The sequence below is a fragment of the Chinchilla lanigera genome, unplaced genomic scaffold, assembly GCF_000276665.1.
Source record: "Chinchilla lanigera isolate Chin_1 unplaced genomic scaffold, ChiLan1.0 scaffold00023, whole genome shotgun sequence".
In the NCBI taxonomy this organism is placed as follows: Eukaryota; Metazoa; Chordata; class Mammalia; order Rodentia; family Chinchillidae; genus Chinchilla; species Chinchilla lanigera.
In genome coordinates this window covers 10,199,877-10,213,901 of record NW_004955424.1, presented here as the reverse complement: position 1 = coordinate 10,213,901, position 14,025 = coordinate 10,199,877, and the positions used below count along the sequence as shown (strand labels likewise).

General features: G+C 38.0%; 2 protein-coding genes across 2 annotated transcripts in view; one reads left to right on the top strand and one right to left on the bottom strand.

Annotated features, from left to right (window-relative positions):
- Window positions 1-216: 216 nt before the first annotated feature.
- Mrpl19 (mitochondrial ribosomal protein L19) lies at window positions 217-6,811 on the top strand. The gene is made up of 6 exons (XM_005385463.2): window positions 217-362; window positions 538-643; window positions 3,972-4,090; window positions 4,293-4,427; window positions 6,148-6,329; window positions 6,449-6,811. The coding sequence occupies exons 1-6, from the start codon at window positions 260-262 to the stop codon at window positions 6,668-6,670; spliced, it is 867 nt and encodes a 288-aa protein (XP_005385520.1). The 5' UTR covers window positions 217-259; the 3' UTR covers window positions 6,671-6,811.
- Window positions 6,812-11,700: 4,889 nt separating this feature from the next.
- The window catches only part of Gcfc2 (GC-rich sequence DNA-binding factor 2), a 27,911-nt gene continuing 25,586 nt past the window's right edge, over window positions 11,701-14,025 (bottom strand). The window contains exon 17 of the mRNA XM_005385461.2: window positions 11,701-13,383. Within this exon, the coding sequence (XP_005385518.1) occupies window positions 13,266-13,383 (118 nt within the window). The 3' untranslated portion in view covers window positions 11,701-13,265. The remainder of the gene's footprint in view (window positions 13,384-14,025) is intronic.

Sequence of the window (14,025 nt, the reverse complement as noted above, 5' to 3'; positions counted from 1 at the left end):
TTTAAAATAGGAAAGCCTTGCCTGAGAAAGTGAAAACAGTTGATTAAGAGAGACTTTGAGAATACCCTGTGGAGGAGTGTAACTTGACACATTTTGGAGAACTTGGGAAAGAATGTACTTCTTCAAAAATAGCCAGGCGGGAAGGCGGAGGTGGAGAGTTATCTGTTTTGTCCCTTATCAGCCGCCATCCTACAGCACGTGGCTACGACCTCGTCGCATTGATTTCTGGGCGTTGTAGTCCCGGCGTGTGCGAGCAGGCATGGCTGTCTGCATCGTAGTGGGGAACGGGGGCACCTTGGGCTTGGCCCACAGCTTCCGAGCGTCTCCAGGGCTGCTTCCTGGGCTGGGCTGCGTCGCTCGCTGTAAGTGGAGCCGGGGCTCATTCGCTGAGGACCTGGAGGAGTCCAGGGTCCGGCTGGTAGGAGGTGCTCCAGGCGGGCTGGGCGACCCGGCTGTTGGCCCTCGCGGGGTGGAGACGTGCGATTCCGCGAGCTCGGGGCGGGCGCGAGTCCTCACCTCCGCGGCTTCCTCCCGCAGGGGTCCGCGCCGGGCACAGCAATGGGCCTTCGGAGCCTGGCGCGTTCCGGCCGCCGCCGAAACCGGTCATCGCGGACAAGCGCCGACGCCCGCGCGAGGAGAGGAGGTGAGGCCGGGGCCGGGGCGTGGAGCCCGCCGGCCGCCAGCTTGGCGGGGCGCGCGGGGCCGGAGCTCCCGGGCCCGAGCTGGGGTGCACAGTGCTGCCCGCACCGTGCTGCACTTCCTGCTTCTCCCCTAACCTGCTTTGGTCCCTTCATTAAGACAGCTGCGGGTGCCGTAGGAGTAGCGGTCCGGGATTGGAAGCTCTTTCCTCTGCGGTGCTTTCCCCTCCCGGACACGTCTTATTCCTGTTCGCGTACTGAGGCCGATCTTTTCTACCTGATCTTTTCTATCTCCGGGGAGGAATCACTTGGCCCAAGCTTAACATGCTTTGGACGGGCATTCCCGGCAGATGGAATATCGTAGTAAAACTCTGCTCTGATTTGTGCCTAAAATGTGGTCTTCAAAACAGTGTAATTAAAATTCTGATTCATTTAAATGAATTGTTGATAACCGGGGAGTTTCATGTTAATTTAAATGATCCAAGCAAGACTTAGCAAAGGTATTCCTGCAGAGCTTTGTGAAAACTTTTTTTTTTAAGGCACGGCCTTACTCTGCTCTAGCCCAGGCTGGCCTTGAACTCCTCCTGCCTCAGCCTCCCAAATGCTAGGATTATGGGCGTGTCTTACTACACCCAGCTAAGTGAAAACACTTTTCGATAGCCCCTTAGAGGACAAACTTTGATGTGAGGCTTTCTGAAATCTTTTCTATTTTTTTTTTTTAATTTAAAATTTAAAAAAGCTCTATAGCACAAACCTAGAGATTAAAAATGATTGTCTTAGGGGCTGGGGATTTAGCTCAGCGGCAAAGCGCCTGCCTGGCAAGCGCAAGGTCATGAGTTCGGTTCCTGGTACCGGAAAAAAACCAAAACCAAAAAAAAAAAAAAAGATTGTCTTATAACTCCTTTTTTTCTAAGGAATCTGTTTTTTCTCTCTCATTTTTTTCAGGACTGGGGATTGAACCCAGAGCCTTTGCATTGAGCTGTATCTCTAGCCCTTTTTAATTTTTATTCATTTGTTTTTTAATTTTGAGACAGGGTTTTGGTTAGTTGCCCAGGAGGGACTCAAACTTGAGATCCTCCTGCCCTCGGCCTCCTAGAGTGTTGGGGTTACAGGGGTGCACCACAGTGCCTGGCAAGGAATCTGTCTCTTAAAGGCCACTGCTTACTAAAACTCAGTTAAATGGGAATGTAATTTTATTCTTTGGAAAACAGTTTGGCAGGATTTAATAAATTTGAAGTTGTATACACCTTTGCACCTAGAAGGCAAACAGGTTAAAGTATCTAATACCTATGTACAGGGAACTATGAATAGGAGTGAATAGAACAGTATTGTAACAAATGTTTAGAGCTGCCATATATATATATATATATATATATATGAACAGGCAAATATAATCATGTATTGGAATGTTACTCAGTGATGAAAATGAATGAGCTAGAGCAAACTTTTAAAAACATGAATGAATTTCACAAATGTGTAAAAACCAGCTTTCAGGGAACTTTATGTAGTAAATCTAAACATATATGCACATATAAAGTGGAAAGAAATGTAGAAAGGACACTTTTCAACATTCAAACCTAACTTTACCAAAAGTGGTACAGTCTGACATTATTTCCTTCTGATGGTGACAGAAGAAGATGCTCTCATTATCTCCTTGTAATACTCTTACCAAAAGTGTTTAACCTCAGTCTAGGGATGTCGAAATAATAAATCTAGAATCCAGCAGTGGTCCATAAGACAGCACATCTTCACTTTTCAAAAGGATCAATGTTATAAAAGTGGGAAGCTGGTGAATAATAGTAGTTTCAGAGACTAACAACCCAGTACAGTGTGTAAATCGTGTGTGAACCGAGTTACCACTGCACATGATTGAATCAGTGCTAATTTTCTTAGCTGTTACAAAGGTCTTGTGATAATGTAGACGAAAGTCCTTATTCTTAGAATTAAGCCTTCTTAGTTGTTGAATAATGACATGCCTTTCTATCTGACATCCCAGATGGCCTAGGAAATAATCAAATATAGGAAAATTTTGACAGTTGGTACAGTTGGATGAAGAATATATTGCTGTTCTTTGTATGATTATGTCAACTCTGGAAGTTTTGAAAATTTTCATAATAGAAAATTGAAAAGGAAATTCCTGAGAATAATCAGGATAGTAATTAACTATAATTATAATAAATATGGTCCTAGTAATAAGTCTAGGATGGTAATTAAGTATAGGAAGAAAAAAGGATCCACAGAATCTTCAACTATGTTGATAATTTATTTCTTGAGTTGAGTGGTAGGGGCATGAATATTTGTTGTAATATCATACTTTTTCAATACATTAATGTTTTATAATGAGTTTAAAATCGGTTAAAGAAAATAAGGTTAATTTTAAAATATTTGCAGTTGGCATGTCTGTCTTTTCCAGCTTAATTTATTGTAATTTATAGCTTAGTGTGAGGTCTTTGAGTAGAGCCATCGACTTTGGAGACTGACTGAATCTGACTTGACAGATTTATAACTAATATAATAGTGGGTCAGTTTTTTGCCTTCTTCAAGCTTTAGTTTCTTTGTCTGATGACACCAAACTCATCTGTGCTATAAGGATTACATCATGCAACTGTGTTAGTGCTTTGGTACTGTGATGGAGTACCTGAGGTATTCACTTCAAAGGAGGAAGGGTTCTTCCAGCGCATGGTTGCTTTGAGCTGTCCCTTTCTCCTTGGGCCTGTGGAGAGACAGTACTTCATGGCAGGAGTGCGTGGTAGATGAAACTGCTAGCCTTACACAGGCCAGGACAGAAAAAGTGCTGGGTCCCAACATCCCCCACAAGCCCACACCCCTAATGATTTAACTTCCCCTTTCTAAAGGTTCCACACCTTCCAGGAGCATTGTAGGTTGGCACCCATGCCTTTAGCATATGGGCCTTTTAAGGGGGACATTTAAGATGTGAACCACAATAGCTATTTATGTGTTTCATGATGCTTTTAACAAAATGCCAGGAGTACTCAGTAGTTGTTAGGTATTATGAGTATTAACAATTTTTGAAATGAATAGTTTTAGAAATAACACTGGCTTCTTATTTAGAAAATGAAACTGGGAGGGATGGCGCATGCCTGTAATCCCAGCACTGGGGAGGCTGAGTCAGAAGGAGATAACAATTCAAATAATAACAAGGCCAGCCTGAACTGCATAGTGAGACCCTGTCTCAAAGAAAAAAAAAAAATTAGAAACTGAAGAATAAAATGTGTCAACATCATATTCTCCATTTCTTTGTAAAGCACGTTTTTTTTTTTCTTATGGCCCAAGTTTGCTTTTAATTTTTTTTTTTTATTTATATTTTCACAGGTTCTTGAGTCCTGAATTTATTCCTCCTAGGGGAAGAACAGATCCTCTGAAATTTCAGATAGAAAGAAAGGATATGTTAGAAAGGAGAAAAGTACTCCACATTCCAGAGTTCTATGTCGGTCAGTAAGAGCTGAGTTCTTTTTTCTTTCTTGGTAGTTGGAGGGTTAATTCTCTGTGTATAAGAAGATTGTTCGTCACATATCTGTGTTTTTATCCTTTTGGGGTACTTCTAATAAGATATTAAAATATTTAGAAGGTAAATTACCTAGAAACATTATTTTTGAATTTCATGTAGAAATTCGATTCTCTTACGATTTGTAGGAAGCATACTACGTGTAACTACATCTGACCCATATGCCCAAGGAAAATTTAGCCAGTTTCTGGGAATTTGCATCCAGAGGTCTGGAAGTGGACTTGGAGCTACTTTTACTCTTAGGAATACTATTGAAAGACAAGGTAGGTTTTATTTCATTATTGTAATTGTTTAGGAAATGTTACCTCAGGATTAATTCCTTTTCGTTTTCTCTTTCTTGAGATGAGACGCTTAAAAGTTGAACCTGAACGTGTAGCTGCTGTAAGAGACTTGAGAGTCTGTTGCCTTAGAGTGGATTGGGAATTGTGTCACTTGCTGAAATACAATCGGTGTTCTGCATGCTCTTGAAGGCTTCTTTTATTGTAGGGTCAATGGCCATTAGAAGTAGGCTCCCCGGCGTGGCTACATCAAGCGAGGAAACAAGGCACTGTGAAGCCGTGTGGGGGTATTTCCTTCAGGAGTAACTTTTGAGAACACTAAGATAAGCATAATGATGCTCCTGGTGTCTTACCCTGTTTGGGCTGCTAAAAGTAAATGCCCAAACTGCTCTAATATATAAAGACCAGGTTTATTTCTCACAGTCCAGAAGGCTGAAAAGTCCAAGATCAGGGCAGGTTACTGTCTGGTGAGGGCCGTGTTCCTTGATTTTAAGACGGCGCCTGTTGCTTTGTGCTCTGGAGGAGACAAATACTGAGTTGTCGCCTGGCGGAAGACAGAAGGGCAAAGAGCCCCGGGATAGTTTTGTCTACCTCCTTTGTGAGGCACTATGTGAGGATAAAGACCCTCATGATTTCCCTAAAGGGCCCACTTAATACCACCACAACTGGGAGTTTCAGCCTGGATTTTGGAAGGACACATTCAAATCACAGCACCTTGCTTACCACATTACTGTATTCCTGCCAAATGGGCCCTTCCCTGTTTTTTCCAACATGGCAAGTTTTCCACACCTCAGGGCTTTTGTATTTGTTATTCTTTCTGCCTGGAGCGTTCTTGGTCCTTTCTTGCATGAGTTCATATGTCATCTCAGAAACGTCCTTGCCTGTACTGTTTAGGGTTGACCCTCCCAGGCACAGGGCCATCACCCGTCTCGTCTTCACTGTATCGAATTACCTTGTTGGTGTTTTTTGTTTTGTTTTTGTCATCCACTTAGAATTTTAGCTTCCTGAGAGAAAGATTTTACTGTATTTTAGTTTGTTGTAGGCACAGTTCTTGGATCAGTGCTTGGAACAAAATAGTTACATATAGTAAATATTGGATTGGGTCCTGTTAGAAAACACTAGAAGCTTTAGCATACATAATAGTACTTTTAATTCTCTTCATGTTATTTCAGAAAGCCTCTAAGTATGCTCTTACCTGGGATATATTAAAGTACTATTTAATAGCAATTTGTTATACTCAAAGCTGTGCCTGTCTTGCATCATGTGGAAGGCAAATGGGCCCTCTTTAAGAGGGGCTTCCACACCAAAGTTAAAACTTAAAATTGTCCTTTTCTTATATCATTAATCTTGTTAGTCCTGGACAGTTTTTAATCAAGTAATTGGGATATATGAGAACATGACATAGTGATGTATTCATTCTTACTTTCTCTAAATTAATGCCTTAAGAGAATTGAAGAGGTATGTGACACCATATGTATAGAAGACATTTTTCTTTAGACTTACTCTAATCCAGGTTTTCTCGTTTTCTATGTATTTCAGGTGGATTTTAGCTTGTTTTTTTCAGTAGCCATCTTAAAAATTACAAATTTATGTCACATTTCCCACCTGCAAAATGTTGTACTAGTTCCTTTATAAAATACCTTCTACTATTTTGAGGTCTTTACAGGATCTGGACTTAGAGTGTACGAATATGTTATCTTTTTAGGTGTTGAGATTTGCTTTGATCTGTATAATCCTCGAATCCATGAGATCCAAGTGGTCAAATTAGAGAAACGGCTGGACGATAGCTTGCTGTACTTACGAGATGCCCTTCCTGAGTACAGCACTTTTGATGTGAATATGAAGCCAGTAACACCAGAGTCCAACAAAGAAGTTCCTGTTAACGAGGTACGGGTTGCACATATGGCAATGAAAGTATAAAATAAGAGAGAGTTAATGAAAACTTCAGAAGAAATTTCGCTTCTGTCTTGGCAGCCTGGCTAATCTTTTTCTTTATTTTCCCTTAGCTGAAAGTAAAAATGAAGCCTAGGCCTTGGTCCAAACGCTGGGAACGTCCATATTTTAATATTAAAGGAATCAGATTTGATCTTTGTTTAACTGAAGAACAAATGAAAGAAGCTCAGAAGTGGAGTCAGCCATGGCTTGAATTTGATATGATGAGGGAATATGATACTTCAAAAATTCAGGCTGCAATATGGGATGAAATTGAAGCATCAAAAAAGTCTTGATTCTGAGAAGCCTTTGGTTACCTGCGGAGGATGTATTGTCTTTTAGAGGGTTTATCTTGAAAGCAATTTATGTTTATTTATAAGAACATAACCCTTAAATAAACTAAGCATTCTTTTTCTAAATTAGTTTTCAAAAAATAAGATTTTTGTAGCAGTTTATTACTGAAAAAGAGAATATATGTGCCGAATGACCCAGTGTTCATTCCCTTCTTGGAGGCAGTGCTACACTAGAAGACAGCATCCTCAGAATGTGCTTTAGTCAGCACGGATCTGAAGTGGGTGGGATGCTATTTTTAAATTGTGAATTAAATAATTATAGAACAGGGGCTGGGGATTTAGTTCAGCGGCACAGCGCCTGTCTGGCAAGCACGAGGTCGTGACTTTGATTCCTGGTACCGGAAAAAAACCAAAAAAAAACGAAAAAAAAAAAAAAGAAAATTTCTAATTGTAAATGTTCTAATTACAAAATTGTAAAATTGTTGTAATTGTAGAACAAATTAAGTTAAAGTGAACCCACTGTCAGGTTAAGAAATAGAGCATTTACTAAAATCTAAGAAGACAACTATTTGTCACTTCCCTTGTTTTAGATATTACATCATCCTATGTTAACCATTCCCTGGTGTTTGTTTTAGTTTGCTGTCTGTATATATATACATTCCTAAACAATATATTTAGTTTGGAAAAGCCTGTTAACAAGTATAAAAGGATTTTCTTGTCATTATCACATGAACATTTCAAGAACGTGACAGTCTTTGATCACAATCTGGGGACAGTCTTTGATCACAATCTGGTTTTAGCTTCCCCGAAAGTACGAAAGCACTTTGAGGAAGTTCATGGTTAAGGTTCTGAGCGAGTTCTGCTGAACAGAAACCTTACCCTAAGGTGTCTGGTTGGATTACAGAGTTAACTGGGCAGCTGAGGTCTAGCAGAAATGTAATTGGAGATAATAAATGGTATTTTCTGAGTTTTTGAAAGAGCATGGTGAATCAAACTGCAGCTCTTACTCTTAAGTCAAAACAGAATACTTCCAGGAAGTGGTGGCGTGAGTGTCCTTGTGTACTGAATTCTGTTTTCCATTTTGCTGGCCACTAACTTTGTGGAGTACATTCCTTGGTCGCTTCTAGAAAAAAGTAGTAAAAGTCTTGAGACCTTGCATGTCTATCATATTTTATTGATAGCAGAATTTTAGGTGGGAGATAATTTTCCTTTATAGTTTTAAAGGTATTGCTCCATCATCTGTGTTTCCCTGTTGTATTGTGAAATCCAAAGATTTGATTTCTTTTCCTTAAACATACATAGCTTGTAGAAAGTGTTAGTCTTCACACTTTCACAGTAAGGAAATTTTCAGTGACATTGTTTGGTGTGGGTGTATTTTTATCCATTGTTTTGGGGTTTTGGTGTAACATTCATGGGAAAGAACACTTGTTGAGTTCTCTGTTTCTTCCTGGTGCTTGGATTTTAGATACCCTGTACAGACCTGGGTATCCATTTTTTAAAACCTATTTTTGTTTTATGTGTAGCCCTAGCTTTATCATGCAATTCTTTGTCATTTAAAATCTCACAATTCAGTACATAATATAGTTTTTTTCAACTTGTGAAAGTTCCATATCTATGCATTTATTCTGTTAGCACTAAAGGTATAAGAATTTTTTCTTTTGAAATTGTTTTCTTACAACTTCTGTTTCCTCTAGGTGTCTTATTTTGTGTATTTATTTGTTTTCCATGTATTATGTCTGTCTGGGACATCCTTGGCTCTCTGTGGTTGAATGGGGGACAGCAGCTTGTAAAGCCTTCAACTGGAAAGTTGTCCTCAGGGTTGTTTACATGGGCTTTTTGGGGAGTCGAACATGTGTATCTTGGTCAGGTTCTCTTGTGGGTTCCAGTCTTTGTAGATGGAAGGTCTGCCAGATGGCAACATTTAGACACTGCTTTTGGGTTAATACAGCCATCTAACTAGGAGCATTTAATACCTGGATCATCATCTAGTATTTAAATGATTTGTTCAGATAGCTTCTCAAAAATTTTACTGAACCCAGGCTTTGAACATTAATCATATATTCTACCATTGAGTAATATCCGCAGCCCCATAAGCCTATCCTGATATCACTGTTTCTTGGCAGATTCAGCATTTGCTTGTTTGCTCTACATTTTTCAGTTCTTCAGATTTCTGACAAAAGTTGATTATGACCTTGCTTGTTTTTCAGTGTTTTCATAGGAGGTCATGATCTTGAATTTGCCTGTTCTACCATATTGTGTGTGTATTTTTAACTTATCACTTGTTTTATTAGTACATGTTTGCTCTGTGTAATAATTACATTCATTGTGGGGAGCTGTACACATTTTAATTCTTTTTAATATACTTCTCTGCCCCTTGGTCTCCTTTTCACTTGCAAAAGATTTCCTTGTTTCCTATTATCTTTTATTTTGCTCTTCAAAATATTTACACTTTTGGTTTCTTAAGAAAAACCATGCAGTATTTAAGATTCTATGTCTGATTTATTTCATTTAAATTATTGTCTCAAGGTGCATCATTTTCCTCCAAGTGACTCAAAATTATCCTTTCTGGCAGAGTAGGACTCCAGTCTGTATAAATACCGCTTTTTCTTTGTCCATTCATCTGGTAATGAACATAGAGGCTGCTTCCAAGATTTAGCTATTACGAATTGTACCTCAATAAACACGGGTATGCATGTATCACTGTAATAAGTCTTTATTTTGAGAAGATACCTAGAAGAATAGCTGGGTTGAATGGAATTTCTAGTTTTAGTTTTTTTGAAGAATCTCTATACTTCAGTAGTGATTGTACTAGTACATACTTCCCACTAACATTGTAGAAGAGCTTTAGCATTTTATCTGATTTCCTGATGATAACCAGTCTTTCAGAATAAGGTAGTATCTTAGTGTTTTAACATATGAATCTCTAAAAGCAGAGGTACTGAGCATTTTGCATGTGTTTACTAGCCATTCATACTTGGTCTTTTATTTTGGGGGACCTAATTTTTTTTTTTTTTTAGTTCTTTCTGTATTCTAGACATTAGTCCTCTGTCCAAGGAATAGCTGGCAAATATTTTTTCCCATTCTGTAGGTAGTCTCTTTATTCTTCATTCTCTTCACTGTTGATTTCCTTTGCTGTTAGAGGATTTTTAGTTTGATAGGATTTGTTGATTTTATTTCTTGTATAATTGAGGTTCTGCTCAGAAAGTCCTCCCCTAGCTACAGTGATAAAAACAGCATGCTACTGGCACAGATTTGTGATCAGTGGAACAGAATAGAGGATGAGAAACAACCCCAGGCACTGTCAGTCACCTGATCTCTGACAAAGGGGCCAAAAACGCTGGAGGAGATAGTCTCTGTAACAAATGGTGCTGGAAAACAGGCTATACACATACAGAACACTGAATCTAGATCCACATTTCTAGGTACTAAAATAAAAGTGAAACAATTATCTAAAGACTAAGACAATCTGCTGAACATAAAGTGTTTTTTAAAACTGCTCTCCAGTTGTAGCACTGCAAGTCCTACTTCTTAGAAAACCCCTAAATCCCAGATAAACTAGGATCGCTGGTCACCCTAAAAGTGGTTATTTATAATCATATGATATATAATCCTACTTTATTACATTTTAAAAACTTTTTCTAAAAAGAACCATTTCTGTTGATGTTCTCTATTTGATGCAACATTCTCATCCTATATTCCTTTGCCTTTAATAACTTCCAGTTCTGTGAATATTTGTAATGGCTAAAACCTTTTTCATAAATCTGACATCCGGCTGCTCTCATAAGCCATTCCATATTAAGTGCCTGCTTTTCTGCTGCTCTCTGGGTCATACATTGCTGGTTTTTTCCATGCTACTCTGTGGCAGGTTAATATTTAACTTCAGTAACAAACACATGAACCGTTCTCCAAAAGTTACGCCTTTTCCACTTGCATCATCAGTGAGTGTTCCAATGGCTTCACATCTTCATCCACACTGTACCTTTAAATCATTGTAATAGATGTGAAATTGTGTATTATTGTGGTTTTCTCACTGAGAACATAAGATGTTGACCACTTTTGCATAAGTTTCCCAAGCTCAATTTTTTTTTTTTTCTTTTATGGTTAGTGCTCTTTATAACTTTCTCAAGAAATTTTTACTTGCCCCCAAATCACAGAGATTCTGTGGTCTTTCTATAAGCCTCTGTTTCTGAGTCCTATACTTAGATCTGAAATCCCTCTGTATTTTATGTGTGTGTGTGTGTGTGTGTCTGTGCAGACAGAAATAAGATAGGTGACACACAAAATTAGATTTTCTAGATCTACCAATACTGGTATAGATTGTCCACTGAATGAACTTCATCCTTTAGTTAAAAATTGTATACACGTAAGTCTTTGCTGGACTTTTATTGCAGTTTACACTGCTAGATGTAATTAGGGATACTGGGCTGTTTTCTTATATCATTTTAAAATTTTTTATGTATTTCTTAGGAGTCATCTACATAGGGATTTTGTCCTGGACCTATGAAATGCAAAAACCAGTTGTTTTCAAATGATTGTTTCATTGTGATAATTTTTTTTTTTTTTAATTTCTTCTGTAAGCTCTATGAAAGTTTCACTTTTTTTGTTTTTTGGTACCGGGAACTAAACTCAGGACCTTGCACTTGCCAGGCAGGCATTTGTGCTTCTGAGCTATATCCCTGGCCCAAAGTGTCACATTCTTTAAGTGAACAACAAGCTGAAGAAAAATTCAGGGTAATAATTAAGATGTAAAGTGAGTTGCCAAGTCAATGTTTTGTTCTTGCTAGCTGTATTCCTCTCCTTTATTCTGTCCATTTCACAGGAAAAGGAAGAAAAAAATTCGTACTTATGATTAGGTAAGTTCAGTAATTTTTGAGTTACAGCGTATGACAGAACTTTGAGGTTCAAACTCCAGGCATAATAAAATTTAAAATGATTAGAACAGTTGAAAGCAGTTCTAGTACTGTCCAGAAGAGAAGACATTAAGGGAACACACACATCCAGTACATCTGTAATTAAAATTCCAAGAGTCAGGATAGTTTCCAAATATTAGCTTTAATAGTAAAAAATTTACAAATTTAATACACAACAAAGTATCTCATTTACATAACAAAGTTTTATGTACACTTTGGTAAAAATATCTGAAAGGATAACAATAAAATGAAAATTTCTCACTGGGGAAGTTGGCTATACAGGAATACTAAATGCTTTTTTTCCTTTTCACAAATTTGTTCTGGCTTATTTAAAAACTTTTATCTTTATTAGTACATGCATGTTTGCAGTACACCCTAGCTACATTCATCATCGAGAGCTGGTTTGTGTACATTTCACATCCTAATTCTTTTTACTATCCCTCTTCCCCCTCCATCTCTCAATGCTTTTAAGCAATGGTTTGAATTTTACAGATGCAATTTTACTGCCACCTTATTTATACAAGTACTATAAATTAAAAAATCCCTCACACTAGTGAATCAAGGCTTCACTGCAGTAGAGGTAACATACCTGTGAAAATACATTCTGTGTAATTTTGAAAATAGAAGTGATGAAGAATGATACAAAGCCTATAATATTAACCATTTTTGCTCAGTATCTTTTGGGCAACAATTTACAAAATAGATATTTAAAACTGCTCAAGTTATTTAACAAATAGATGTTAACAAAATTACTAGCAAAATCGATTGTCAAAACTTATTACCTTGTGTTGTAGCTCTTTAAGCTGACAAGTATTATTTTTAGCAGAAAATGAATCACATATTCTAAATATTTAAAATGTTTCCTTTTTATACCACCAATGACAAAAAAGAGCAGGAAATTGCTAATAAGTTATGACTTATGCCAGGAACCATCTTAGACAAAAATTAAAAGAAAAATGGTGACCAAAAAACTATTTGCTATGCAGGACAGGCAATAGATCAGTATTTTTAAATATGAAGGCCTTAAAAATGATGAGTATTTCAGAAAGAATTACAAATAGCTAAAACCAACGCATTTACTTTCTAACAGCCAAAACAAAATCATTTTCTTTTTACTTATCAAATTTGCACTGAATTAACAAGATGATGATACCAGTACCTATGTATTGCCAATGGGGATATAATGGGGCTCTCTTACCCTTGTGTTGATTCAGTAAATTGGCACAGATTTCTGAAGTACAATTCGCTGATTGGTTGTGGAATGCCTTAAAATGCCTCAAATATTTAACACTTCATTCCAGTTAAGACTTATTATTTAAATAAATAGAGTTCAATAAGCACAACTTTATGGTTCAGAAGTCAGAAGACTTAGCATGCTTCTCTATGTTGAAAGAGTTCACTGCAGAATTCCTCCAACTGCCCTTTAAAACTGAAAAAGAAGTAGAAAGAAAAAGAAACACACTGAGTTCTTACTGCTCCCATGCATTTAATTCTTTCAAAAACAGAATCGGGAAGGGGACCCTTTCATGCTGCCAGCAGGCAGAGTGTGCGGGGACGGAGGGAGCGAGCTCTGCTCTTCTGCAAACCCTACCCTCCGTCAGAGGGAATGGAGCGGCACCAGCTTTTCTTCAGCCAAGCCACTGAGTGTGACTACGTTAAAATCTCATTTCAGTACTTTCTTACAAAGTTTATTCAAACTTCTTTAGTGATTTCAGATCGTCTAGGTGATTTTCTTCTATGAGGGATTCGGCTTGATTCAAAGCTTTTATTTTCACCAGAATAAGAATTATTTCCTTGACTTCATTCCTGAAAAACAAAACAAAGAAAGTATTCCTCCCCGTTTAAAGATGCAGTATCTCAGGGCTGGGGATAGAGCTCGGGGGTCACGTTCTGCTGAGTCCACGCTCATCAGTCTAAAACCAAAGCTTGAACTTAAGCCACTACCTAAAACTGCATAAAATACAAAAATGCTATTTTCTTTACACACGGTCACATGCTGCATAATGAGGAACTGTGGGAAGATTTCTATTACAGACGGACACTGCAGCCATCCTTATGTCACACTGAACACATTAGGTGTTTGTAGTGATGATGATGTAAACGAACTTACTGTTCTGACAGTGTTTTTTTTTTTTTTTGGTACTGGGGATCAAACTCAGGACTTTGCATGCGCCAGGCAGGTGCTGTGGCACTGAGCTATATCCCCGGCCCCTGTTGTGCCGGATGTATAGAGTAATACAATTATGTATAAGCCTTGCTAATAAATGACTGTTATTAATTTATATATTTGCTGCACTGCACTATTTCATCATTGTTTAGATAGTAATTCTACATATAAAAAGTTTACAGCATTTAAAGCAGTCTGCTGTTAGGGTACCAGCAGCCTCATATATTTCATGTTTCCTGTCTCTTGACTGCATCATTTTTTTTTTTTTTTTTTTTTTTTTT